The sequence below is a fragment of the Sorex fumeus genome, unplaced genomic scaffold, assembly GCF_029834395.1.
Source record: "Sorex fumeus unplaced genomic scaffold, SorFum_2.1 ptg000045l, whole genome shotgun sequence".
In the NCBI taxonomy this organism is placed as follows: domain Eukaryota; kingdom Metazoa; phylum Chordata; class Mammalia; order Eulipotyphla; family Soricidae; genus Sorex; species Sorex fumeus.
In genome coordinates this window covers 20,088,342-20,115,236 of record NW_026606102.1, presented here as the reverse complement: position 1 = coordinate 20,115,236, position 26,895 = coordinate 20,088,342, and the positions used below count along the sequence as shown (strand labels likewise).

Below are 26,895 nucleotides of genomic sequence, written 5' to 3'. Positions count from 1 at the left end.
GCTCAGTACTCACTCCTGGCAGGTCTGGGGGACCATATGGGGTGCCAGGGATGGAATATGTTTTGGTCATATGCAAAACTAGTGCCTTACGCTCTGTATTATTGCTCTGGTCACTGCTTTACTTTTCTGAGCGATCCCACTGAATGAATACAAACAAAAAGACTCCACGAATGCAGTGTGTTTTTGTGGCTGTACCCAGGGGTACTCAGGGGTGACTCCTGACTCTGTTCAAGCGTTACTTCTGGTGATGGTCAGGTGCCAGGGAACAAACTGGGGATGACCATGTTCAAGGAGAGTGCATTAATTACTATGTTATCTATTGGGCTCATAACCCTTTTTGGGAAATGAGAGGAAGTTGGGTCATATCCAGTGATTCTCAGGGGCCATCCCCAGCTCTGACTGACCCTGGTTGCATGCAAGATAGAGGCCTTAATTCCTATGCCACTGGACCTCTAAAGCAGACTTTTAAGCAGATACAGGTTCATGCTGTAGTTGAGAGTGAGATGCACACCAAGGTTGACCGATTTATGATGCTGGTTGGAAGAGGAAAGCAGAAAATGGACAAGGAGTCACAGACCAATGTGCACTCCCCGTGCTCCACCTCTGAGGCCAGGCTTGCTCACATCCCAGGGTGCCTCACTGGTTTTTCCAGGCTTTCTTTCTGCAGGTGGAAGCCCCTCTGGCACACCCCCACATATCCCACTTCTAGGCTGAGACCACGCTGATGGGTCTCTCCATAAAGGGGCTGTCTGCAGGTGGCTCTTTCTGCTGCCTCATTTCCCGATGGGGATGACTTGCACATTAACTAGGGCACGCGCTTTCCTGAGGGAATTAAGTGTGGAATTGCAGGCACTCCCTTGGGATTCCATCTCTTGGCTCTCATCTTGCTGTTGCCCATGGGCAGGGATGGACGTGGAGTCTTCCCCGAAGAGGAGGAGGTGGCAGCTTGGTCGGCCCCTGCTGCAGGAGGTACAGGGAGCTGATTAGCACTTTACCCTCCTCTGAGTCAGCACCTGCTTCCTGAGGTCTGGAAGCTGAGTTTCAAGTCTACTGCTTTGTGACTTTGCTCCCTGTCAGGCATGCGCTAGTCTAGCCTCATCTCTGCACTTGCAGGAGGCTGACTTCGAGCCCTCGCTCCCCCAGGCTGCCTGGCCACCTCTCCTCGGCTGAGAGAGACCAGAAGGCAGTGCAACATTTCTCTTCCACTTCCCTGCTTTAGTGTCACCTCTCTGGCAGTAGCCGCTTCAGCTGGGCAGCAGGAACTTGCTTTCCTCTTGGTCCCCTCACCTGGGGATGGCCAGACATTTCATGCCTTATTTGGCTCCTGAACCCTCTCCACCCTTCTAACAGGAGCTGGTCCTACATGTCTCCTCATCTGCCATGAATTCTGTTTTCAAGGGGGTCCCACGGGGTCCACCCAGGATAAGAGGGAAGATGGCAGAGTATCCAGGCAGGGCTGAAGCCTGGATCAGCTTGTTCTTCCCCCAAGTCTCTGCTCTGGGGAGCCAAAGTTGCTGCAGCCTTGCAGGGGGACACTGTCCCTCTTAGGGAATAGCCCCACTTAGGGAATAGCAGCAATGGTGGGGGGACCATACAGGGCCAGGAATCAATCGAACTCTAGGCTCTGTGTGTGAAACATGTGCTTGAGCCCTTTGAATCATCTCCCTCGTCTCAGAGGAGTTTGAATTTGATGCTCTCCCTTCCTCATCCTGAAGGCAATAGTTTAAGTACCTCAAGTTTAGTTTGTACCAAAGTCTTGGTGGGAGTGGAGGGTGCAGTTGGCCTTTCTGGAATCTGGGTTTCCCCCACAGCTCAGGGTTCTGGGGCCAGAACGTTGTTTTGGAAAGTGACTCACACACAAGATCATCACAGCATCAGGAGACTGGCATGAACACAAGTCTTCTCAAGAGTCCATGTTAAAAAGGGACCCTGGGTGCTTTCTTGGTCGAAAGTCCAGGCAAGCGGGGCTTCGGTTTCATTGTATGAAAAATGGATATGAAGAGTGAAGAATATAAATATGAAGTCTGGGTTGTATCTCCCAGACTGGAGAGAGAGAGCTCAAATGATCGGAGCACATGGTCTGCATGCTGGAGGCCTGGGTTTGATCCCCAGCAGCATATAATCTTCCAAGCACTGAGTCAGGAGTAGGCCCTGAGCACTGAACCAGGAGCTTCCTCTGAGCACTGAGTCAGAAGCAGCCCCTGAGAACTGAGCCAGGAGCAGCCCCTGAGAACAACCAGGTATGGCTTCCAAGCCAAAACGTATACATAGAGAAAGGGTGAATTCCTACAGCCTCTTTGTTTGGGTTAAATGAGAGAGTCTGTGGAAAGTTCCTGAAGTATATAAAGTGCTTAGAGGAAGGACAGTCCTTGTTACTCCTACGAGCACTCTGAGGGTCACTTTCTGTTCGCTCCTCCAAGACACGGGAGTGGGATACTCTGGTTTCTTTGGAACCCACAGCTGCCTTCTCTTGGTCTGGGTTTGTTTCTGGAGACATCAGCCGGGCTGTCTGCTCTGTTGTTTGTGACTTTTGGGGCTGCTATCTCCGCCCATGGAGCTCGGCCCAGCCAGGGCGGGGCTAGGGGTGGGGGCTGGCAGGGTGCCTGGGTCCAGAGTATAAGGAACCTGGGGGCAACAGGCGGCGGCCAGCTGGAGCCGGGCAGCAGTCACTCCCACCATGGTGCCCGTTTTGGTCTCCGTGAGTCCCTCCCGCCTGGGGCTGTGGGCCTCAGTGCTGGTCTTGGTCTTAGTCCTCCTCAAATTTGTTAGCCTGCTGCTGCGGAGACAGATGCTGGCCAAGGCCATGGACAGCTTCCCCGGGCCCCCCACCCACTGGCTCTTCGGGCACGCCCAAGAGGTATGCAAGGGGTGGGTGGGGGGAGGAAGAACTCTCTCCTTTCCCTCCGAGGCTAGTCCTCATTCCCCAGGGACCCGGCAGGGCCCCCTGTCCTGGGGCAAGAAGCAGATGTCCCAGGAGTCCTGGTTCTTGTTCGGCTTTCCCACCCCCTCCTGCTGTGCAAGCTGGCCTCGGAGTTGGGGTGGGGGGCACTATCCTCCTAGCGCCCAAGGTGCAGAGAAAGCTCCCTGAGTGTTCCGTGAGTCACCTCGACCCGGCAGAACCAGGCAACTGCACTTGGAGGTGGCACCGGTAGCAGTCGTGGCTGCAGGGTGCAGATGGAGGCATCAGCTGGGCTGTCTGCTCTGTTGTTTGTAACTTTGGGGGCTGCTGTCTCCACCCATGGAACTCAGTGGCTACAGGGTGCAGATGTTTATCTCAGAAAATGACAGTGAGCCCAAGGTGACTGCATCCTGTATCCAAGGGGTTGGTGCAGGCCGAGGTGAGGTGCTCCCTGTTGAGCCTATGGCCTGACTTTGAACTCAGATCCTGGCATACTTGCAGGGTGGTGGGAACCATCTTAGCACGGGGGCAGGGTTACCTCTCTGCTCCTCCTGTCATGGGACCTAGACCTCAGGGCTCTGCCAATGACACTGAACCCAAGTGGCAGCAGCGGATTCTTTAGCTTCTGGCCCCTGGAGATTCCAACTAATACCTGGGAACCTTTTGCTAATTGAAGAAGTTCCCCAAGTGTTTTGATCTGCAGCCAGGTTAGGAAATCCAGGTGCAATGGCCAGATTGAGATGAAGGCTTGGAGACAAGAGACAGTTCTGCCAGACTGATGCGGGGAATGTACTTGACCTCTGGGAGAGGACTGCCCGGGCTGACTGACTGACCCTGATGGCTTGCTGTCATCGTGGGAAGGCCAGGGAGCCAGCCATGTTCCAGCGAGATAGAAAAGGAAAGGGTGGGCAGGGGTGACAAATCAGGCCTGGTCCTGGTCTTAAGAGGCTGACTAGAGGGGAAAGAGACCCCCGAGGCTTCTCTGCCCCTGCGGGAGGGGGCGCAAAAGTCTCCCCAGACTTTTGCATCAGTTCTGTGCTCTGTATCTCAGAGCCTGTTCTATGACGGGGTCATCTCCTCCCATTTCCTGGCTCATGGCCCTCTCCTAACCATGTCTCTGGGACTTGTCTGCTGTGCCCCTGCATATGCTCAGGTTCCAGCACAGAGACTGGTCCAGAGGGACATCGCAGGGAGCAGCAGCTGTGGGAGGGCAGGGCATGGCTAGAGGGGACAGATGGTGGCGAGGACAAGGGAAGGCCTGGTGGGGGCTGGGTGAATTCCACCAAGTTGGAAGGAGGGTCAGGCAACATTGAGGTCTGGTCCTGATGGGGGTTCGGGAAACATTTAGGATGCCCCTCCATTCCTTTTCGTTCATGTCCCTCCCCTTCTAGTCACCTTTCCCAAAGCTGGGGTTGCTTCAGCCACAGAACCTCGCTCACTGCAACGCAGACCCTTGCTCACACTCATCCCGTGTGGGCGCTGCCTGCCCGCTCCCTTTCGCAAACACTCCAGCACCCCCCCCTTGAGCATCTCTTGAAGGCCTGGAACATAACATCACTCCGACTTCTTGGCCCTGAAACAAACATTTGAAGGGTCTTGGCGCTAGGTCAGCTAGTGGGGATAGGAGGGTGGTGGCTCTGTAGCTTGACAAAGGGTTCCTGGGCAAACAGGCCCACACCTTTGCGTGCCTTCCTGCTCTGCTCAGCACTTCTGCGCTTGGATTCTCACCTGAGCCTGAGAAGTAGGGTGGGTCGTGGGGGAGGGCAGATTATTTTTCTTAGTGTGAAGAGGAGGAGACTGAGGTTCAAAAGGACAGAATATCTGCTTGCATTCTTAGAGAAGCTCTGGGATCGAGTCCAAGATAATAAAAATATCTTCATTTTGGTGGTTAGAAAAGGACCAAAAGAGATGAAGTATAGGCGCACCCCCCTGGCCCAGGAACTGTGAATTTTTTTCAAAGCCACGATCAGCCATCTAAGGTGTTCGCAGGTCTGGCACCTAGACCAGGATGAGAGTAGGAGAGGACATGGGCCAGGGATCTACAGAGGGCCAGGCTGGGGTGGTGCTGACTGGTTTTCAGGATGAATCTCTCTCTTCTTGATCGCTAATTGCAGTCTTCAGGTGCTGGGAGGTCCCCACTATCCTCCTCAGTTCTCAGAAAGAGGCCTCTTAGATGGGGTCATGCCCTATTTTTCTAGGGTCCCCTTCAATTACTCTAAGGCCCAGGGAAGACTTTGCCCATAGCAGATGCTACGCTGTACTGTTGGCCTGAGCATGAGCACCAGGGAAGGTCCTACAAATATGACTTGTGATTCTGTGGGTGGTGGAAAGTGATGGCCCGAGACCACATAGGCTCTTCCACGGTCCTGTGGTCGCTGAGACAGTTCCCTCGACCTTGAGCTTCCTAGGAAGACATGCAATGTGGGACCTGTTTGTTTCCATTCAGCAGGCACTGATCACAGCCTCTACTCTCTCTCTCTCTCTCTAAGTCCTTTTCAAATATCTCATCACGCTAGGGATAAAGAAACACCGCAGTGGGTAGGGCACTTGTCTTGTGAGCAGACAATCTGGTTTGATCTCCAGCACCCTATAGGATCCCCTGAGCCCCACCAGGAGTGATCCCTGAGTACAGAGCCAGGAGTAAGCCAGGAGCATAGCTGGGTGTGGCCCAATTCCCCATCCCCTGACAAACAAAACAAAGAAATAAATAAAATATAATAAAAAAATCTTTGGTGGTTAGAAAAGGATCAAAAGAGATGAAGTATAGGTGCAAACTTCTGGGTGAATATATGTAAGGTGTCAGATCACTGGAGAAGAATTATTATTTATTTTAAAACTGGAACCAGACCCTGTGATGCTGAGGGTATGGGGCCACTCTTGAGGATACTTGGGGAAGGCTGAGATCATACTTAGCCATGTACAGGGAGTCAAGTAGTGCTGGAGATTGAACTTGGGTCCTTGCACAGACCGAGTGTGTGCCCTTCTGCTGGAGCCATCTCCCGGGCCCTGAGGAGGGCTTCTTACTGTCAAACACTCAGAGGCATTTATTTCCTTCAACCTCTTCTTTCCTCCCAAAGCAACCTAGTCTTTGGGAGCTGTGTCCCCACACAGTATTGATGAGTTTTGTGTGACCCTATGTTGAAGCCAGGTAATGGATAGAACAGACTTGAACCCAGCCAAGAGGAGCTGAGCTGCAGTAGAGACGGACAGCAGAGCCCAGTGTTCCAGATTTTTGGGAACCAGCTGGGGTGAATCTCGAGAGTTCTGGAAGGGCCAGCTTGTGGGGTGTGGAGGCAGGGGGAAGAGGTGGCCCGTGCGTGGGTGAGCTTGGAAGAGGCCCGCTTAATTGACGTTTGTGTCTCTGGGTCCAGTCTGCCCTGTGCTGTAGCTCTGCATTTTCTGAGAGATGAGAGGGGACAGACTGAATGACTGATGATGCAAGTGTGGAAGGGCAAGTGGGAAAGGACTTTGCTCTTCTTTCCTGACAGGATCAGGAACCCCTGAGGTAAAGAAATGAAGCATCAGATCTAGGTGGTGGGAAGCTCATTTGGGTTTGAGGCAGTGGTCAGATTGGCAAAGACTGGTGGCAGAGGCCAAGCATGGGGATCAAGGTTACCTCCCAGCAGGTGCTGATGGGGTGAGGTGGAGGTCAAGAAAGAGACATGGGGGCTGGGGGAAGACAACCCAGTGTCTATTATGGACTTGGAGATAAAAATATGAAGTCCTCTTCTATGGCCAGGTGTGAGGGATTCATGGAAACCCCCTCTTGCATCAGAAAGGGGACATGGAGCTTTGTTCAACCAGGGTTCCAGTGATACTGGATCAGAGCAGATGTTGACAAAGTCACCTACAGAGAGAGATGCCTTTCTTGGGTTTCCAGGTGGAACACATTTCTATGTCTCAATGGAATATTTTAGACCCAAGAATCTATAGGGGTGGGGGCACTTCTGGAACTGGGGCCTCCACTGGTGTCTGGAGTCCTGGCTTAGGAGAGTTTCCTGGCAGGACCCTCTACTAGAAGCTGCGGTATCTGGCTCTCTGAGCTGCCGTCTGCATGTTCCTGTAGAGAACTGCTGGGTGGGCCTACACGCTGAGCATTGCTGAGATCCAAGGAGAACTTCCCGCTGCTGCCTGGGTGGATAATAGCACCAATCCTAGGCACTGATAGGGGTGGATTTGGGGGGACAAGCATGCTGCACTCACATTAGAAATACTGGGTCTGGGGCACCTGGGAGATGCCAGGCAGAGAAGCCCAGGGGTGGTTGGTCACGTTTTTGGAGCTCAGGATAAAGACAAGTTGGAACAAGTCGATTATAGATTCGTGTCTCTCCTGGCAAAGAAAGCCATGGGATCAGGTGCGAGCCACAGGGAGAGGCTCAGCCTGGGAAGAGGCCCAGGGCTGGATTTGGGTCTTTGAGGAACAAAGGAAGAGCGAGGAGCTGCTGAGATGGGGCTTAAGAGAGATGGAAGGACATTCTAGAATGACTTCAAGAAAGGGGATGCTGAACTATGTCACCGCTCTGGGGAGCCCCCTGGCATCCTCCTGCAAAAGGTGCCGAGTCCCTGCAGCAGAGCTGGAGTGTGGCCGGTGTGGAGTGAGGGTGGTGGCCACAGGGTTTCTGGACCCTTGAACTGTGAGGAGAGGAAGGGAATGGGGTGTTTGCTGGAGGAAGAAGCAGAACCTAGGGCGTTTTGGTTTTCATTGAGTGTGGAGACTTGAGCATGTTTAAGGGTGCAGGTGGGAAGGGTCAGGGGAGGGAGGAGTGCTGATGGGAGTTGCCTGAGGGGCGTAGTGGAGAGGGTGAGGTGCAGGCAGGGACCTCCTCAAGTCTAAGGCTGACTTGAAGGTCTTTTTTAAAAATTTGTTTTCAATATGATGGCTTGTTTTCTCTGCAAAGTACAGCTCAGAGGGAAAGGTTGGTTGGCAGGGACAGTAGAGGAAAAAGGAGTTTTTCAGGAGCATTTGTGACCCATTAGATGGCATTCCAGAAGGAGTTTCTGCTGATTTCTGCTGAAATACCATCTCCAAGGGGCCTTTCCTGACCCCCCCAAACTGCCCTCCCCCCAACATTAGTAGCAGCCCAATCCTTGTCCAGATTTTTTTGTTCTTTTTTTTTAGAATGGCGAAGATCTGAAGTGATGTGACTGATGTATTTGAGTCCAGTTGATTTCTTTTCCTTCTATCTGAGGGAAATTTAGGGAGAATAGAGCTTTGTCTTGCTTGGCACTGTGTTCTAAGGCACCAGCACCATGCCTGGCCCTGAGAGTTGGGTGCCCTGTACCCCTCTGTCAAATATGGGACTAAATGATTCCCCATGGGACCCAACTAGGGGCAGTCAGCCACTCATAAGGGGTGAAATCCAGTGCCAACATTCTTGTACTCTCAGGTGCCTCCCAGGTGAGTGGCTGGTTCCCTGGGCTTCCCTCTGAGCAGTCCACGGGGGGCTGGAGTTCATGTTTGGCCCTGAATACACGGAGAGGCTGGAGGCAGAGCACATTTGCAGGACAAAGATCTGGAATGGAAAGTTTCTCTCTGATTATGGCACTACATTACTTCTTAGCCAATGTGGGCTGTCTGGGAGGGCTGTGATGATCCGTGTTGCTCTCACCCAATGTCTCTGGGCTCCCTCCTCTGAGCCAGGGAACTCTGTGCCCATGAGTAGTTGACTCACACATTTGTCTCTGGAAGGACAATGGGGCAGAAAGTCACCCGAAACATTGCTGGAGTTGGGGAGAGTCCTCTTTCTGCTCCCCGGCCATTTTGCCTCTGATCCCCTCCCTCCAGCCTCTTCCTGCCTGTCTGCTCAACCCCTTTGTAGCATCCTGGAGTGGACCATTTCCTCCTTGACTTTCAGGGTTATTTCAGAGAGTTGACCTTTTTTTAGTTTTGATTTTCCTTTCAGGGACTCCTAACCCTTTTGGCTTTGAAACTTGATCTGGACATTGGCTAGTGCTCACGTACACTGGGGGAGAGGTGACAGAGATGAGGGCACCCAAGGAAACCTAAAGATGCTTGCTCTGAGGGTGAGCTGGTCCTCACCTTCTAGTCCTTGCAGGGCTTTCCCTGGAAGTGGGACGCTGGTTTGGAGATCACAGAGACTGGGCACTCAGGAAGACCTTCCAAGGTTCGGTGCTAAAAGGGTTTTAAAGATCAGAACAGTCCCAAGATGGCTGGACTGTTTTGAAGAGCACAGAGTTTCCTGTTGCTAAAGATATTGAATTCTCAGGCGAGATTTGTACAAGGCTCCCAGCCAGGAGGCATCAGAAATCCACATGACATGCCCCCAGGGAGCCACGCCACTGGAGAACATACGCTCCACCCTAACGGTTTTTCTAAGCTCCCACTCACATCTGGGAAAGGTCCCCCTATCCCGCCTCAAGCAGAGACCCACTCACCTGGAATTGCTATAGCAGCAGCCCTGGATTAAGAAGGTGGCTTGTTTCTGGAGCTCTCAACTGACTGGCAACTTGGCAGGCGTTGCTAGGGAGCTGGGTTCCATCTGTCTGGCTCACGTGCAACGTTTCTCTGTGGTCTTTGTTCCTGTCTACAAACAAGGGAGTGGGGGTGGGGATGGGAGTGGGGGAGGTTCTACTAGGGGATACTGAAGTTCCTTTCAGCGCTATTCTCAGGCCAAACTGGTAGGGACGCTGGAAGCGCAGAGACGCAGAGACGAGAGTGGTGACTTAAGCTTGCTCATCCCAGTCCTTCCTGCTGTTTATTCTTGGCGAGGTCAGAGAGGAGTGCAACTGTGAGGATGCAGGGTGGGCTGGGAGCTGCGGCGAGGGCGAGCACCATGTCTTGTTCTTTTCCTGCTTCCTTCCTTCTGGAGAAAAACAACTTGGCTCAGATCACGGGGCCCCAGTGGTGCTGAGGCAGGTGTCAAGAGCTGTTCCTGCCCCTACTCAGTTCCCCAAACAATCAAGGACATGCAGGAGAAAGCAGTGCTCAGGAGAAGGCCAGCCCCCTCAGGCCAGCGCTGCGATCAGGATGGGGTCAGGGGCTCTTGCCTTGAGAGGGATGGTGAAGGGGGGGAACCATGGCTGATGAGGAGCGCCTGGGACTCAAATCGAAAGGGTTCCTTCCACCAGGAGTCTGGCTCCTCTGGGGCTGAAACTGCTCCCTGGTCCCTGTCTAACTGAGCCCCTCAGCCCTGGATGGAGGTGAGATGGACACAGTCCTGGGGACCAGAAAGTTACACAAATGGGGACTAGGAAGTTGGAAGGGAAATGTAGGACAGCACATGAGAGATGAGAAAGGCCTGGAATGGGGGGTGGGTGGGAAGGGCTATGGGGACACCAAACAGGAAGAGGCAGGGAAGGGCCCAGGAGCCTGGAATGTTCCCTCTTCCAGCAGCGGAAGAAGCTGAGCTGAGGCAGAGGCAGGGCGCTGCATGGACTCTGCCTGGCCTCTGCTGAGGCCGGCAGGAGAGAGACCCCAGCAAAGGCACTGATGGTGACTGGGGGGCCAAGCGGCCAGTCCAGTCCCCAGAGCCCTCAAGGGAAATAACCCGGGTCCAGCCAGGATCCCTGGGGGCTATGCTATCAGATCTTCAGTGTTCACCTTCAGGATTGTTTCCTGGAAGATAGCGCATGGATTTCTTGAGCGGGTGAAGACTCCAAAAGGAGATTTACAGCGAGGATAAGTCGGTCAGCTCTTCACATGCCTCATCAGTGGGGGTACTCCCCTCCCTAGAACTGTGCTGTGAACACAGTGACCACCCAGCAGGCTCAGAGTGCAGAAGAAAGAGGGGGCTCTAACCTCGGTGAGAGCATAGCTAACCCCCAATGTATGACAAGTCCATGAGCCTCCCCGAGCCTCAGTCTTCTCATCTGTAAAATGGGTATAGTTATGCGTTCTATATTAGGTCTGTGAAGCAAACTGTGAATTCACTCCGGTAGCACTTGTATGGGGCAAAGATATGATACGTCTGTCCCTTTTCATTTCCTGTGTGGTGTGAGAGGATATGAAAACAAGTGGCAAAACTGGAAATCAACCAGGCTTGGCAGGCCAGGACCTGCAGGGAAGCAAACCAAAGTCTGCAATGCTGTGTACTGCACGGGAAGTGTTGGGGTGACCCCTATTTGACTTCCCTGAGTTGAGCAATACTTTGGACTGTTTGCTCATGAGATTGAGAAGCTTGGGCTAATGTTTGGACAAGCTGAAGACCTGTGTTTTCTCGCTTTTCTTTTTTGGTCTCCCTTGTTTTTAATTTCCTTCACTTACTGTACTATCTTAGCATCTGCTTTATGATACCCGGAGTGGGTTCTAAGTCCTTTGTGAGCTCTAGGCACTTGCAGAGGCCAAGAGGTGGGGTGGTGTGTGTGTGTGTGTGTGTGTGTGTGTGTGTGTGTGTGTGGTGAGGGGGTGAATCTCACCTCTGAGCAGCTGAGCAGTTTGCCAGCAAAGTCACGCCAGGCTGTCTTTACTCTTGAGCAGTCTGCAGGGCTAAGAGCTAAGCTCCACCCTTGGTGGGGGGGGGGGGGTGTCTCCCTGTCCTAGGTTCTCTTCCCCTTCCACCAGAGACCCTATGTCCTCTTGCAGTCCCAGAGCTCCTGCAAGGGCCATGCCCATGACAAGGGCTACCACGCTGGGGAAGCTTAAACCTTCGGGTCCTTAGGGGGGTCCACTCATTCCTCTTCCCAGTCCAAATGCCGACTACCAGCCCAAGCACATGTCTGTTCAAGCCGAGGGTTTAGCAGCTCTGTTGACTTGCTAGTCGTCAGGTTTCCCGGGGAACAGAGTTGGAGAGGTGACCCACAGCCAGTTTCCATGGGACAGGAGCAGGGTTGCTTAATCTTTATCGTTGGGTCCAAATCTCGGTGCACATTCCCTAGTGCAGGTCTTATTCTGTCTAGCAGCTGCAATTTCTTTTACTCCACCACGTCTGGCTGTCTAATCGTTCCATGCGATTGCTTAGTTTCTAATCAACCTTTGTTTGTGGCATGAAAGGGCGGCACTGTGACATTTGCCTCCCCTGACCAGGGATCTGCATGCAGATCCTCAATAGAACTGTACTCAGTGACTCAGCAGGTGTAATGGAGTGAACTGTGCCACATCACAGCAAGCTGGAAAGACTTAGCTGGTGAAGAAAAGTGAGTGTGCAAAAGCAATAAATATGTGGATGAACTGTGCCTTAGGATAGATGTGGAGGATCTGGGGCACTTTACTGGTGGAGGTGCTGTACCTTTGTTTGCCAGACGATAAACATTCAGGCTATCTATTTTAATCATGTTACCCCAGCTACAATAAAAATTAGACTTCTCTTTTAAAAAGGAAAAAGAAATCTCATTCCAGTGATTGTGTAGATCAGGGCACGGGGCTCCCCCAGCTCCAGTGAGAGGGTGACTTGGACTGAAAGCAATGGGGAAGGAGTGGCAAGAGGGCAGAGCCTAGGGGTATTTAAGACTGGGTAGTGGTTTGGGGAGGGGTACGGTAGGAGGGAAGGATAGCCCAGGTCCTAGCTGGACATCTCCTCCTTCCCTGCCCACCCAGGTGACTTGTCTGGTGAGTTGGGATTCCTGAGTTTCATGGTCTTTTTCTTCACTTCAGATGAAGCAGTTAGGAGCCCTGGACAAGGTGGTTTCCTGGGCCAATCAGTTCCCCCACGCCCACCCGCTGTGGTTCGGGCAGTTCCTGGGTTTCCTGAACATCTATGAGCCTGAATATGCCAAAGCTGTATACAGCCGAGGAGGTGAGTGTTCTGGGACAAGAGGGGACTCCTGAGAGCACCGGGCAGCAGGCAGAGGAGCCCTGCACCCCAAGTCAGGGCAGCAGAGGTCGGGTCTCCATCATCAGCCCCTCTGGGCATCTCTTGGTCCCTGTGTGAGCTGTGAGCTGAGCCTCTCTTTCTCCTGCAGACCCCAAGGCCGCAGATGTGTATGACTTCTTCCTGCAGTGGATTGGTGAGTGGGCCCTGCCCTCCTGTTCTTCCTAGCCCATCAGGGTGACCAGGGGCTTTCTCTGACCTGTCTCTCCCTGTCATGTCTTCCTCAGTGTTCCCATTAACCCAACTGCTTGGTCCCTATGGGAAAAGAGAAGGGGAGGCAGGAGAACTCCCTGTTTTCAGGGGAGTGGGGACTTAGTCATCTCATGCTCGGGCTGCCCCTTGGTTCCCAAACAGGCAGGGCAAGGACTCTGGGGAAGGTTGGGGTGTGTATGTGAGGGTTTATTTCTGGAGGTCCTGACTGGGGCAAGGGCCTGAGGGAAGCAGAGGCGGTAGAGCCAGGGCTGTGGGTGCGCTGGAAGGAGAGCTGGGTTAAGTTTAGGGCTAGGCAGGGAGGGGAGCGGGATGTAGGTGCTGATTGGCTCCAGGCTGGCATGGTGGGGCAGGATTGGGTGCACCTCTCTTTCCCCTTCCTTCCCCAGGGAAAGGGCTACTGGTCCTCCAGGGGCCCAAGTGGTATCAGCACCGCAAACTGCTCACACCCGGCTTCCATTATGATGTGCTAAAGCCCTACGTGGCCATTTTTGCTGAGTCCACAAACGTCATGCTGGTGAGTTCCCCTGGTTCCTGGAGGCTGCAGTGAACTGGCAACTGCATCCTACCCTGGCTTGCCCTGGGGAGGGTGCTGAGGAGAGTCACTGAGTCCCCTTCAGCCCCCCCAGCCCCTTTGCATCCTACTCTGTGTGCTGGATGCTGATGGGGCTGTAGATGCCAGGTCTCTCGTCACGCTGGGCCTTGAACTCCCAGGGACACCAGCCCTCTCCCAGACCCAAGCTCCTCTATGTAGCCTCCATACCACCCCACAGCACACTTGTGAGCTGGGAACATGAGGAAGAACTATCACATCTGTCAAGCTTCTGCCCACAGCATCAGGCTCCTGTCTAAGGTTCCTGCAGTGCGGCTTTTCCTGAGCAGCCCAGACAGGCTCACTGAACCCAGTCAGTCAGCTGGGACTTGCCCAGGCTGCCCAGGGGAGTGTTGCTTGCAAAGCCCCCACCTCTGAGCCTAGAGTCCCCGCGCCTCCCCCCTCCCGCCCTCACATTCCAGCAGATGGTGATCAGGCCAGGGACTGGGGTGTGTGGTGGGGAGACAGGCTGAGGATCCTAGAGGGCAGGGGTGAAGCACCCAGTCTGGCTGAACCCCTCCATCACCTTTCATTCCTGGGGTTCCAGGACAAGTGGGAGAAGAGGGCTTGTGAGGAGAAGAGCTTTGACATCTTCTGTGACGTAGGCCGCATGGCGCTGGACACACTCATGAAATGTACCTTTGGCAAAGGAGACAGCGGCCTGTGTGAGAGGTCAGGATCTCTGGGGCTGACCATACCCTCCTTCTGGGCTGTTGTGGGGGTAGGGTTGCAGGAGCAGGCTTGCTCCAGTTGGAGATTGGGTCCTGCACCAGGGTGCCCCGGTTGGGCTGGGAAATGGGTCTTGTCCGTGGGGGGAGACAGGTTCTGGTTTTCGTGGTGAGGAGGGGAAGGGCGGAAGAGCGGGGGCTGGCTTCCCGGTTTGGAGTTCTAAGCTCCTGCAGTGCGCCTCGTGCAAGCGTCTCTTCTCCTTTGGGCTGTACAGGGACAACGAGTACTACTTGGCGGTCAGCGACCTCACGATGTTGATGCAGCAGCGCATTGAGACTTTTCAGTACCACAATGACTTCATCTACTGGTTCACTCCGCACGGGCGCCGCTTCCTGCGCGCCTGCAAGGTGGCGCACGACCACACAGGTGGGGCTCCCTGAAGGCCGCCTCAACCTGACTCCAATCTGCTCCTGGGGTATCTCTGGGGGACCTCGGCTCCTCTTAGGGCAAAGGATAAGCCCCCCAGGCAGTGATTTCTTTTGTTTCCGGCCCAGACAAGGTCATCAAGGAGCGCAAGGCAGCCCTGAAGGACGAGAAAGAGTGGCAGAAGGTGCAGAACCGCAGGCACCTGGACTTCCTGGACATTCTCCTGGGCGTCCGGGTGAGCCTTGGTCCGATCCGCAGGGGAACGGTTCTTCTCACTGTTCTCCTGGGACAGCGCTAAAGAGACCGCAGAAAGGGCTGATCCTGCTCCTCTTCTCTTTCCAAGAGTATGACCCGTTCCTTGTCCTGTGACACAGACCTGCGAAAGCTGAGGGGTGGAGTGTGGAGCAGGGGGCTAGCACTGCCGAGAGATAAGTCCAAGTTCTAGAAGGCGTGGACAGCTCTAGACGCCTGAGACTGAAGAATTAGGCGCCCTCCACATTTAGAATCTCAGACCTATCACTATCACTGTCCTCCTGTTGTTCATCGATTTTCTCGAGCGGGCCCAGTAACCTCTCCATCATGAGACTTGTTGTTACTGTGTTTGGCATATCGAATGCGTCACAGGTAGCTTGCCAGGCTCTGCCGTGCGGGCGTGATGCTCTCGGTAGCTTGCTGGCCTCTCTGGGAGTACGGAGGAACCGAACTCGGGTCTGCTCTCTTGGCTGCATGCAAGACAAACGCCCTACCCGCTGTGCTATCGCTCCAGCCCTGGAATCCCAGACCATATTCGTTTATTTCCTCATTCACTAAGCCCACCCTCCCTCCCCTAGACTCCTGCCCCTCTCCCTTATGGAGAAGGAGAACAACTAACTAACTAATACAGCCTGTGTTAGTGCTGAAGTTTAGGAATACAGAGGATGAGAAAACAGGGCTGCACCTCACACGTTTTGGGTCCAGTCGATACTGGCAAAGAAAGGTCTCTTCCTCTGCCAGGCTCTGTGTGCCCAGCGATCAGAGCTGACAATTGCTGTCTGGGTAAGGGTTGCAGATTGCTTGGCCAGAGGGCTCAGGCGAGGTGTCCTGGAGTAGAAGGCATGGCCACTGGGTGTGAAGGACAGCAGAGACTGGGGAAGTGTCCCTCTTCCCGTCTGATAAGACACTTTTCCTCCCACCCTTGAACCTGCATTTGGCAGCTCCTGGTGTGAAGCCCTGGTACCCACTTCAAATGCCCTGAACTCTCCCCCATCCCCTTACCTTCCTTTACCCAGGATGAAAATGGGGTCAAGCTGTCAGATGCGGACCTCCGGGCTGAAGTAGACACATTCATGTTCGAAGGCCACGACACCACTACCAGTGGCATCTCCTGGTTTCTCTTCTGCATGGCCAAGTACCCTGAGCACCAGAGTCGCTGTCGGGAGGAAATCCGAGAGATCCTAGGAGACCGGGACACCATACAGTGGTGAGTGAGACAGCTGGGAGCGCGGTCTGCCCACTTAGCTCAGGAAGGATCCTACCATGCTATCTGGGTCGTTCTGGAAGCCAGGTAGGAGGAGGCAGCTGTCAGGGGTGTGGCTTTGCGGGGCATGAAGTGCATGGACACACCTGTGAGCCATTCTTTTTTTTTTAAAATTAATTTTATTGAATCACGTGAGATAGTTACAAGCTTTCATGTTTGGGTTACAGTCACACAATGATCAAACACTCATCCCTCCACCAGTGCACATTCCCCACCACCAATATCTCCGGAATAAGCCCCCTTTCCCACCCTCCCCCTGCCTCCATGGAAGAAATGATTCCCCATAATCTCTCTCTACTTTTGGGCATTATGGTTTGCAATACAGACCCTGAGAGGATATCATGTTTGGTCCTTTATCTACTTTTGGCACACATCTCCCATCCCGACTGATTCCACCAGCCATCTTTTTCTTAGTGATCCCTTTTCTATTCCAGCTGCCTTCTCCCCTTTGCTCATGAGGCAGGCTTCCTCATGAGCTACTATGGAGCAATCTATCTGCCCCGTGTATCTACTGTCCTTAGGAGTCAGCCTCATGTTATGTTGTTTTATACTCCACAAATGAGTGCAGTCCTTCTATGTCTGTCCCTCTCTTTCTGACTCATTTCACTTAGCATGATATTCTCCACGTCTATCCATTTATAAGTAAAGTTCATGACTTTATCTCTCATGACAGCTGCATAGTATTCCATTGTGTAGATGTACCAAAGTTTCTTTAACCAGTCTTCTCTTCTAGGGTACTTGGGTTGTTTCCAGATTTTGGCTAATGTGAACAGTGCTGCAATGAAAATATAGGTACAAATGTCATACCTACTGTGGTTTTTTGCATCCTCAGGATATATTCCCAGAAGTGGTATTGCAGGGTCATATGGAAACTCAATATCTAGTTTTTGAAGGACTGTCCATATTGTTTTCCTGCTCATGGATAGGGAGGAGTAACATTATCAAAATGGCAATACTGCCCAAAACACTATACAAATTCAATGTGGTCCCTATCAGGATACCCATGACATTTTTCAAAGAAATAGACAAAACACTCCTGAAATTCATATAGAACAATGAATAACTATTTCTTGGGAAAAAGAAGATGGGAGGCATCACCCTCCCCAACTTCAAACTATATTACAAAGCAGTAGTAATTAAGACAGCATGGTACTGGGCTAGAAACAGACCTGCAGACGAATGAAACAGAGTCGAATATTCTGTCACAGACCCTCAAATATTTGACCACTTAATCTTTGACAAAGGAGTAAGAAATGTGAAGTGGAACAAGGAAATCCTCTTCAACAGGTGGTGCTAGGAAAACTGGACAGCTACCTGCAAAAAAAATGAACTCTGACCTCTGTCTAATGCCAGGCACAAAAGTCAGATCAAAGTGGATTAAAGACGTCAATATCAGACATGAATCCATAAGGTACTAGAGGAAAATGTAGGCAGAACTCTCCACGACATTGAAGCTAAAAACATCTTTTTAAAAAAACTTTTATTAGAGAAACACCATGAGGTACAGTTGTAACTTACAAATTTTCGTGCTTGAATTTCAATTATACAATGATCAAATACCCATCCTTCCACCAGTGCCCATTTTCCACCACGGGTCCCTGTATCCCTCCCACCCCCCATTCCCCCTTCACACCCTGCCTCTGTGGCAGGGAATTCCCTTTTGTTCTCTCTCTCCTTTTGGGTGTTGTGGTTTGCAAAAGAGGCATTGAGTGCTAAAAACATTTTTAAGGATGAAACAGCATTGACTATGCAAGTGGAAGCAAACATAAACAAATGGGACTACATCAAACTAAGAAGCTTCTGCACTTCAAAAGAAACAGTAACCAAAATACAGAAAGAGCCTACAGAATGGGAAAGAATATTTACCCAATAGCCATCTGATAAGGGATTAATATCCAGGTTATACAAGACACTAGTAGAATTGTACAAGAAAAAGACCTCCAACCCCATCAAAAAATGGGGAGAAGAAATGAACAGAAGTTTCCTTAAAAAAGAAATACAAATGGTCAAAAGGCACATGAAAAACTGTTCCACATCGCTAGCCATCATTTGATCACTTGATCACTTGACTTCCCGTTAATCGTCGATTTGCTTGAGCGGGCGCCAGTAACGTCTCCATTTGTCCCTGTCACGTGCTAGTGTAGCCCAATGGTGTCTGTTCGTTATAGGAACATGAAGAGCCTCAAACTGATCGTTCATGATCTTGATGAAGAAGTCTGACCATCTGGTAGGTGGGCGGCCACGCGGTCTTTTGACATCCCGTGGAATCCAGTCGGTAACAGCTCTAGTCCAGCAGTCGTCTTTAAATCTCATTATGTGACCAGCCCATCTGATTTTTGACACCTTGGCAAACGAGACAGCGTCCCTGATTCTTGATCGTCGACGGAGGTCGGAACTCTGGATTCTTTCTCTCGTTTGAGTGAAACGTGATATTCCAAGCATAGGTCTTTCAATTCCTCTTTGGGAGACCCGAATAGCGTTCTCTTCCTGTTTTCGTAGGGCCCAGGTCTCTGAGGTGTATGTTAATGCAGGAAGAACAGTGGAATCGAAGAGATGTGCCCAGAGCCAGAGGTTCTTCGTCCTCTTAGCTATTTCTTCGACACTCTTGAAGGCGGTCCAAGCCACTCTCTTCCTTCTGCGCAACTCAGGTGCCAGGTCATTTGTCATGTTGACCTCTCGACCTAGGTACACATAACTGTTGCATTAGGAGATGATCATTCCGTTGAGAGCGAATGGGGCATCAGGAACGAGGCTGTTTCTCATAAACATTGTCTTCGTAAGATTCAGCTGTAGTTCAACCTTTCCACACTCACGGTCGAAGTCGGCCAGCATTTGGCTAATGTTTGGTGTTATTAAAACAATGTCATCAGCAAAGCGGAGGTGGTGTAGTTGCCGACCATCTATCTTCACTCCCATTCCTTCCCATTCCAATCGTCGCTAGCCATCAGGGAGATGCAAATCAAAACAACAGTGAGATATCATCTCGCACCACAGAGACTGGCACACATTCAAAAGAACAAAAGCAACCAGTGCTGGCATGGATGTGGGGGAAAAGGGACACTCTTTCACTGTTGATGGGAATGCCCAATAGTCCAGCCTTTCTGTGATCCGTTCTCCTATGGGGAAAGTTCAGGTTTCAGTCGGGAAAAAGGTTGTTAGTAGAACGATTTATTGTGTGTGGTCGCCCTCTGCTGGCATAATCACAGAATCCACCTGCTTGCCCAGAGGGCTGATGTATGGAGCGAGAAAGGAGGGAATGGAATGAGCAGGCCAGTGTGGGCTGGAGGGGAAGGGTCCCTTCCCAGCCACCTTTGGATGGACACATGCACCCCTTCAGAACGTTTCATTGCTGTTTGGTGGTACATGCTGGTGCCAGTGTACGCGACATAGGCAGAGGGTGGGCTCTCTGTGTCCTGAGTCCTAAGGGTCTCCTCAGGAGCTGCTCCCACTTCTGCCCTCATTTTGTAGTTCTTGTCTCTCTGAATGCTTCTGTAACCTCCAGCACAGGTGAGTCACATGGCACCCAGAGAAGTTTCACATTTTCAGAGGGAGAATGAGGGCTATCCTGGGATCTGAGATTTGCAACTTGAGAGTTTGTTACTTTTTAGAGGGTGGTGGGGTGAGGGTAGGGGATTGCGGGGTTTGGACTGTACCCAGCAGTGCTCTGGGCTTACTCCTGGCTCTGCACTTAGGAATCATTCCTGGTGGGATTGGGGTACCATATGCAGTGCCTGGGGTCAAACTCTAGTTGGCCCACATGCAAGGCAAGCTCATTACCTGCTGTTCTATTGCTCTGGTCCCTCTTTTATCTGTATTTTGGTTGGTAACATCTGGAGCTGTAGGGAGAGATGGGAAGGAGCCAAGTTGCCTTTCCTCATGGGTGTCTTAATTTTTTGATGAGTGTGGGTCACACCTAGGGGTGCTTAGAGGTTTTACTATTAGTTCAGTGCTCAGGGATCACTGCTGGCAGTGATCAGTGTTACTGCATACACAAGCATGCTCTCTCTCTCTCTCTCTCTCTCTCTCTCTCTCTCTCTCTCCATATACATATATATATATTTGCCTTTTGGGTCATACTTAGTGATGCCAGGGGTTACGCTGGTTCTGCACTCAGAAATTACTCTTGGCGGTGCTCAGGGAACCATAGGGGATGCCAAGGATCTAACCTGGGTCAGCTGTGTGTAAGGAAAACGCCCTCCCCACTATACTATGACTCAGGGCCCCAGCTCTCCAGATTTTTGAACTATCTCCTTGAGCCCAGTTTTTACTGAGGGTGTCACACCAGGTGGTGTCACACTCTTGGCTCAGTTCTTGGAGAGCCCCTCCTCTGTGGTGCTCAGGGGACCCTGAAGCACAGGGGGTGGAACCCAGGTTCCATCATGGGAAGCATGCGCTTTGAACTAGTTCCTTGGCCCAGGAATCTTAGTTTTAAAAAAGCAAATATAAAATATACCTTAGTTCTTACAGCAATTTTTATTTCTTACTGAGGCGATGTTTGACTATACTATGTATTCTAGAAGTGCAAGCTCACCTTATCGGACACTTGCTGGCATATTTCAGCCTCCACAGTTCCAGTGACTCCAGGCCAGATCCCTCACCTATCCCCCGGCCCAGCACTCTTGGTTCCCACCTCCTCTCTGCAGTAAGAACCCAGGGCCTGTTCTTCTTTGCTGCTGTCCATTTCCTTGCTGTCTCTTTATACTCTGCCTATCAGTGAGATAATTTGATATCGGTCTTTCTCTTATTTTCTGCACCTAGCATAATTTCCCCAGTTCCATCAATGCTGTCAAAAACCGGCAAGTTAAAACAATCTTCCTTTGGTAGCTGAGTAGTTTTCATTACATACATATGCCACATCTTTATACACTCTGCTCTTGTGAGTACTTGGGATCTTTCCTGATCCTGGCCGCTGTGAATAGAGCTGCAAGGGGCATAGGTGTGTGCATGTCTTTTCAAATTAGTGTTTCTGTGTTCTTGGAATAGGTACTGGTTCCTATGAAAGTTCTGTTTTCAATACTTTGGATGGAATTTATGAAGACTGAACCAGTTTACATTTCTTTGGGTGAGAATTTTTCAAGAGGCAAAATCGCGTAACAAAAATACAAATCACAAAATGGCATTAAGATTGAATGACCTCATATTGAAGGCAAAAGACTTGGAAGCATCAGGATTGGTTGGATATATTTTTGTAGTGTATATAGTTTATCTATATGTAAAATAATACTTAATTTTTGCCTGATTCCTATTTTTTTCTCTACCCACAAAAAAGAGGTGAAGTTTAGGTAGGCAAAGAAGAAAGTGTGGTACTTTGAATTGGGGAATAAGGTGAGCATAGCCTGGAAACTGAGTTCAAATGATTTGTTGTAGCTGTTGTTTTGTTTTTTGGACCACAACTGGTGGTGCTCAGGGTTCACTCCTGGCAGGATTGAGGGTGCCATATGGGGTACCAGGGACCTAACCTGTGCTTGCCACATGCAAGGCAAACTCCCTGCCCACTGCTCTGTCTCTCTCGTCCAAATGTCTATTTATTTTATTCACTTCATTTCATGCAGAGCTCTTGGCAACTGAAAGAATATTTAGTCTATAAAATAAGACACAAATGAAAAATAAGGGGGGGAACCCTGGGGTTTGGCTAATAAGATATTGCACAGTAATTAGAGTTGTATTCTAGACACCAGACCTGGAAAGGTCCAGATCTTTTTTTTTTTTTTAAATTTTTTTTTATTAGTGAAACACCATGAGGTACAGTTGTAGATTTACAATTTTTTGTGCTTGGGTTTGATTATACAATGATCAGATACCCATCCCTCCACCAGTGCCCATTTTCCACCACCATGGATAATATCCCCCCCACCCCCATCCCCCCATCCCCCCCTGCCTCTGTGGCAGGGCAATCCCCTGTGTTCTCTCTCTCCTTTTGGGTGTTGTGGTCTGCAAAAGAGGCATTGAGTGGCAAACATGTTCAGTCCATAGTCCACTTTCGACATGCATCTCCCCTCCTGGGAGGGTCCTCCAAACACCCTTTATTTGGTGTTCCCTTCTCTGTCTGAGCTGCCCTTTCCTCTAGAATGCCCGACTGGCCACTAAGCTATGGAGTAATTCTCCTGGTGCTGATCTCAGCTATTCTTGGGTATTAATCTCATATTTTGTTACTTTATATCCCCCAGATGAATCTTTCTATGTCTATCCCTCTCTTTCTGACTCATTTCGCTTAGCATGATACTTTCCATGTTGTACCACTTGTATGTAAATTTCATGACTTCTTCTTTTCTAAGAGCTACATAGTACTCCATTGTGTAGATGTACCAAAGTTTCTTTAACCAGTCATCTGTTCTTGGGCATTCAGGTTTCTTCCAGTTTCTGGCTATTGTAAAGAGTGCTGCAATGAACAAACAAGTGCAGATGTCACTTCGACTATACATTTTTGCCTCTCTGGGATATATTCCCAGGAGTGGTATTGCTGGGTCAAATGGGAGCTCAATTTCTAATTTTTTGAGAATCGTCCATACTGTTTTCCAGAAGGGCTGAACCAGTGGACATTCCCACCAACAGTGAAGGAGTGTCCCTTTCTCGCCACATCCGCGCCAGCATCGGTTGCTTTTGTTCTTTTGAATGTGGGCCAGTCTCTGAGGTGTGAGATGGTATCTCATTGTGGTTTTGATCTGCATCTCCCTGATGATTAATGATGTAGAGCATTTTCTCATGTGCTTTTTTGCCATTCGGATTTCTTCTTTGAGAAAGTTTCTGTTCATTTCATTGCCCCATTTTTGGATGGGGTGGATGTTTTCTTCTTGTGGAGTTCAACCAGTATTTTGTATATCCTGGATATCAACCCCTTGTCAGATGTGTATTCGGCGAATATCGGAAAGGTCCAGATCTTAAGGTCCTTATGTACCTTAGGTAGAAATCAGGGAGAGGCAAAGTAGCGCATGAAGGAGGCTTTAATTGGAGGGGACTTCGACTTGACCAGCACAGGCCCAGGCCCCAAGCTGACTTCCCGAGGAGAATCTTGCTGAGTCCAAGAGGGCAGTGTCAGAGCCTTGTAGAGGGGACCTCTCCTCTGTGTCTGCATAGCTGGTTATTAATCCTCTTCATGTTCACATTGTCTAAAAATGTCATCTCTGCCCTCCTAGAGATAGTGACTTCATCAGAATGAAGCAAAGAGTAAGTGAGAGTAACTCAAGCCTGAGACATTGGGGCATAGTAAATGGCTTCGTGGCTTAAAGTGCCGTCTGAAAAGTTCTCTGCCTCAAGTTTGACCCCCTGTGGCCCCTGCTCATGCCAAGGCAACACTGAATCCTCATAGCCCCACTAGTTGAACTTCCTGGTAGCGACAGAAAGAGCAGAAGTACAAATACACACGTGTATAACTTGAGCTTGTAATTGCTTATGCATGCGTGTATTACTTTATTCAACCAACACAAACTAATGTCTGTTTCTTGCCATTCCAGTTCCTTGGGGGAAACTAGGTTCTTTCAGAGGAAGCACCTAACAAACTGTCCTTCACAGGGCTTGTGTGGGCCAGAGAGACAGAGTTTTCTTCACTCTGATAGCTGGGGGAACACACATGCGCACACACATGCCTCTCAGGTCCTCTGCTTTCCCTGTCTGTGTGAAGTAGAAGGGATGGAGAAAGTGAGGACTGAACTGAGAGGCCGAAGCAGCAGCCCTGTGTGCAGTGTGGCTGGGCCTTGCAGTGTGGTGCCTCTCACTGTGAGGAGTGTGATGGTGTTGAAAGAGGGAAGCTGGGGCCCAAGCCTGCCTTCCCTTCGAAGTTCGTTCTTCCCCAGTCTGAGGAAGACCTGATTATGTTGCTGGCAGGGACGATCTGGGCAAGATGACCTACCTGACCATGTGCATCAAGGAGAGTTTCCGCCTCTACCCACCCGTGCCCCAGGTGTACCGCCAGCTCAACAAGCCCGTCAGTTTTGTGGATGGCCGCTCTCTTCCTGCAGGTGGGATGGGAGTATTGGGGGATGGAACCAAAGTCCTGACGGGTACTTCTCTTACATTCTTTGTCCCTTTGGCCAAATCTTTGCACTAATGGGGAAGAGGTCAAGCTTGGGGCTTAGCCTGGGTTCAAATCCAAAAGTTACAGTGTTTGGGTATGCCCCCCCTTCTTGCTCTCTATTTCATAGTCTAACACTGGGGTTGAAGAGCCTTCCAGGATGTTGCCAAGAGGAGAACAACAGTGCTGATCAGGGCTTGCCATGTACCACTGAGCAGGCTGTGCCCTGAGCAACTTCAGTAGGCCCTATTTACATATTGTGTGATGCACAACCTCCACTGCTCTGGGTGGCCTCTTGGTGGATGGGGTTTAGTCTGCCTCTGGCGTACAGTGAGAAACTGGTGAACTATAGTGTTATTGCTGATAGCAATAACTTGCCTAGAAAGTTAGTTAAGGATGGGAAGGTTCTCAGTTGCTGTCTATTCTTCCTCCCAACGGCGGGCAGGTTCTATTCTCCCCACTTTGCTGTTCACACGTCTCTCAGTCAGAGACTGGTCCAGTTCTGAAGCAACAGGAAATATCTCCCTGTGTTGAAGGAGGTATAAGCTGTTTCTGCAAGAGGTGGTGTCCAGTCAGTGGACTTTAAGGGTGTCTGGCTCCGTGAGGTGGGGCCTGCTCTCCCTGAACTGCCTGGTCACAGGCTCTGCTCTGCTTACAGGGAGTCTGGTGTCTCTGCACATCTATGCCCTCCACAGGAACAGCGCTGTGTGGCCAGATCCTGAGGTACCTCAACCCTCGGCCTGGTGGTTGGATGGTGTGGGAGGCAGTGGGGTCACCCCTTTCCAGTGCGTGGCAGGTGTTCAAGCAAGGTCTGTCCCCCCAGGTCTTCGACCCCCTGCGTTTTTCCCCTGAGAATTCATCTGGACGCCACCCCTTTGCCTTCATCCCCTTCTCTGCGGGGCCCAGGTAGGGAGAGGCCTGACATTTCCGGCCCTCAGGACTAGGGGTTGAGGGACAAGGAGGCTGGGAAAGCATCACTCTGGGAACTAAGGAAGGGCTGGTTGGTGATTCTACTGGGGGGTAAATTTTGGGGACCTTCTTTTTGCCATTAGAATACTCATATGCCTGGCATGTGGTGGGGTGGGTGCATGGTTTTGAGAGAAACCCCCCATAGGGGAACCCCCAATGTGAAGCTACTTCATTTCTCTCATCTGTGCCTTAAGCCCTGGTCAATCAATGGATGAGAAAAAAATAGTTTCTAAGTTTTATTGCTTATGAAGCATGCCGGTTTTCTTTTTCTTTTTTTTTTTAATGTAGGAGTACTGCTATTTATTCAGCCACTGATTAGCTGATTGAATTGGGCATGAACTCCACCTTACTTTTTTTTTTCATTTTTTATAATTTTATTTATTGAATCGCCGTGAGAGCAGTTACAAAACTTTCGGGTCTAAGTCTCGGTCATACAATGAAACACCCGTCCCTTCACCAGTGCCCATTCTCCACCACCAACAACCCCAGGATACCTCCATCCCACACCCTCCCCCTACCTGTGGAGCAGATGATTTCCACATTACTCTCTCTCTACTTTGATCACATTCATTATTTTGACACCAGACCCACCATTATTATTTGAGATTTTACCCCAACACTCAGATCTGCTGAAAAGGCAACTCTAGACAATTTGTGTTCTATTGCTGGTTATGAATAGCATATGATGTTGCGTGGCTGCAGTAGGGCCACGTGATTTTGAAATTCCTAAATTTTAACACTTAAATCTGGAGGGATTTCTGCCAAAAGTCACTGGGTTTCGAGATTTGCTCCTGAATCTCTGGGATCATGGCCGTTGAGCAGCTTGATCAGGAGCCAGAGAGGCCGTTCGTGGGCAATGACTTGGGGTCTTGTTGGGATGGGGAGACCAGGACCGGCTTCACCCCCATCCTGTGAGACCCAACAAGTTTCGTCACTGTGGGCCCAGACCTGACTGTCCAATGGCCTCTGGAGGATGACGGCCACCGAGCTGCCAAGGGGGAGCAGGCGAGTGACAACACTCTTTCCTCCCTGGGGTGACCTGGCAGCAGTAACGTACTGTGGGGTCCAGATGCATTTCTGCCAAAAGCCGCTCAGATTCGTTTCTGAGTCTCTGGGATCATGGCCGTTAAGCAGTTCAATCAGGAACCAGAGAGGCCTTGCCTCCAATTACACAGCTGAGCTGGAGGTGGTTTGTGGGTGTATTTCCCACATACCTAACGTTTGGCCATTTACTTTCTTGGTAAACTTTGCCCCAAGTTTTTGAGGTCTGGCCAAAGGCACAGCAGCAATTTTGGGGTATCTGGAAGTCTGAAGGCGCCATCAGGCTGCTGATGCACTCGCCTCACAGGTACAGACTGACCTGCTGGCGGCACCATACCCCCAGCATGCCGGTTTTCTTTTGCCAATACCCCAGGTATATCCCTTGTTGTTGTGTTGTTCACTGCAGGAACTGCATTGGGCAGCAGTTTGCGATGAATGAAATGAAGGTGGTCGCGGCCCTCTGCTTGCTCCGTTTTGAGTTTTCTTTGGATCCCTCTCAGCTCCCCATCCAGATTCCGCAGCTGATCCTGCGCTCCAAGAATGGCATCCACTTGCACCTGAAGTCCTTGAAGGCAGGCTCTGGGAAGTAGCTCTGTTGAGAGTAGGGCTCAGACACACTGCTCTGGAACCCTAGACACCACTCTCTTGGGTTGGCTCATGGGATGGCTGGGGGCTCCCTCCTTTTGGAAAGCTTGTAGTTTAGAAGAGGGGTAGACACCACTTAATCTCCTCAAGGGCTATGCTATGGAAACATGTGTGTTTATTATCAAGCGGATTAAAGAGCTTGCTCATTCATCC

The 26,895-nt window shown here is 50.8% G+C and overlaps 1 protein-coding gene across 2 annotated transcripts; it reads left to right on the top strand.

Moving 5' to 3' along the window:
• Positions 1 to 2,650: 2,650 nt before the first annotated feature.
• On the top strand, positions 2,651 to 26,895 carry LOC130031027 (cytochrome P450 4B1). Of its 2 annotated transcripts, none has more exons than XM_056122240.1 (12): positions 2,651 to 2,857; positions 12,450 to 12,591; positions 12,758 to 12,802; positions 13,266 to 13,393; positions 14,016 to 14,140; positions 14,412 to 14,563; positions 14,692 to 14,798; positions 15,832 to 16,022; positions 23,901 to 24,034; positions 24,746 to 24,810; positions 24,911 to 24,993; positions 26,504 to 26,895. In XM_056122240.1, the coding sequence occupies exons 1-12, from the start codon at positions 2,678 to 2,680 to the stop codon at positions 26,685 to 26,687; spliced, it is 1,536 nt and encodes a 511-aa protein (XP_055978215.1). In that variant the 5' UTR covers positions 2,651 to 2,677; the 3' UTR covers positions 26,688 to 26,895. The 2 variants fall into 2 exon arrangements, with proteins under 2 accessions (XP_055978215.1, XP_055978216.1); XM_056122241.1 differs by lacking the exon at positions 2,651 to 2,857 and adding an exon at positions 10,040 to 10,060.

Excerpts from the sequence above, each read along its gene's own strand:
- LOC130031027 (XM_056122240.1), top strand. The coding sequence starts at position 2,678 with ATGGTGCCCGTTTTGGTCTCCGTGAGTCCCTCCCGCCTGGGGCTGTGG. Across the intron at positions 16,023-23,900 it reads GACCGGGACACCATACAGTG|GGACGATCTGGGCAAGATGA; the intron begins GTGAGTGAGACA and ends TGTTGCTGGCAG. Across the intron at positions 24,811-24,910 it reads CTGTGTGGCCAGATCCTGAG|GTCTTCGACCCCCTGCGTTT; the intron begins GTACCTCAACCC and ends CTGTCCCCCCAG.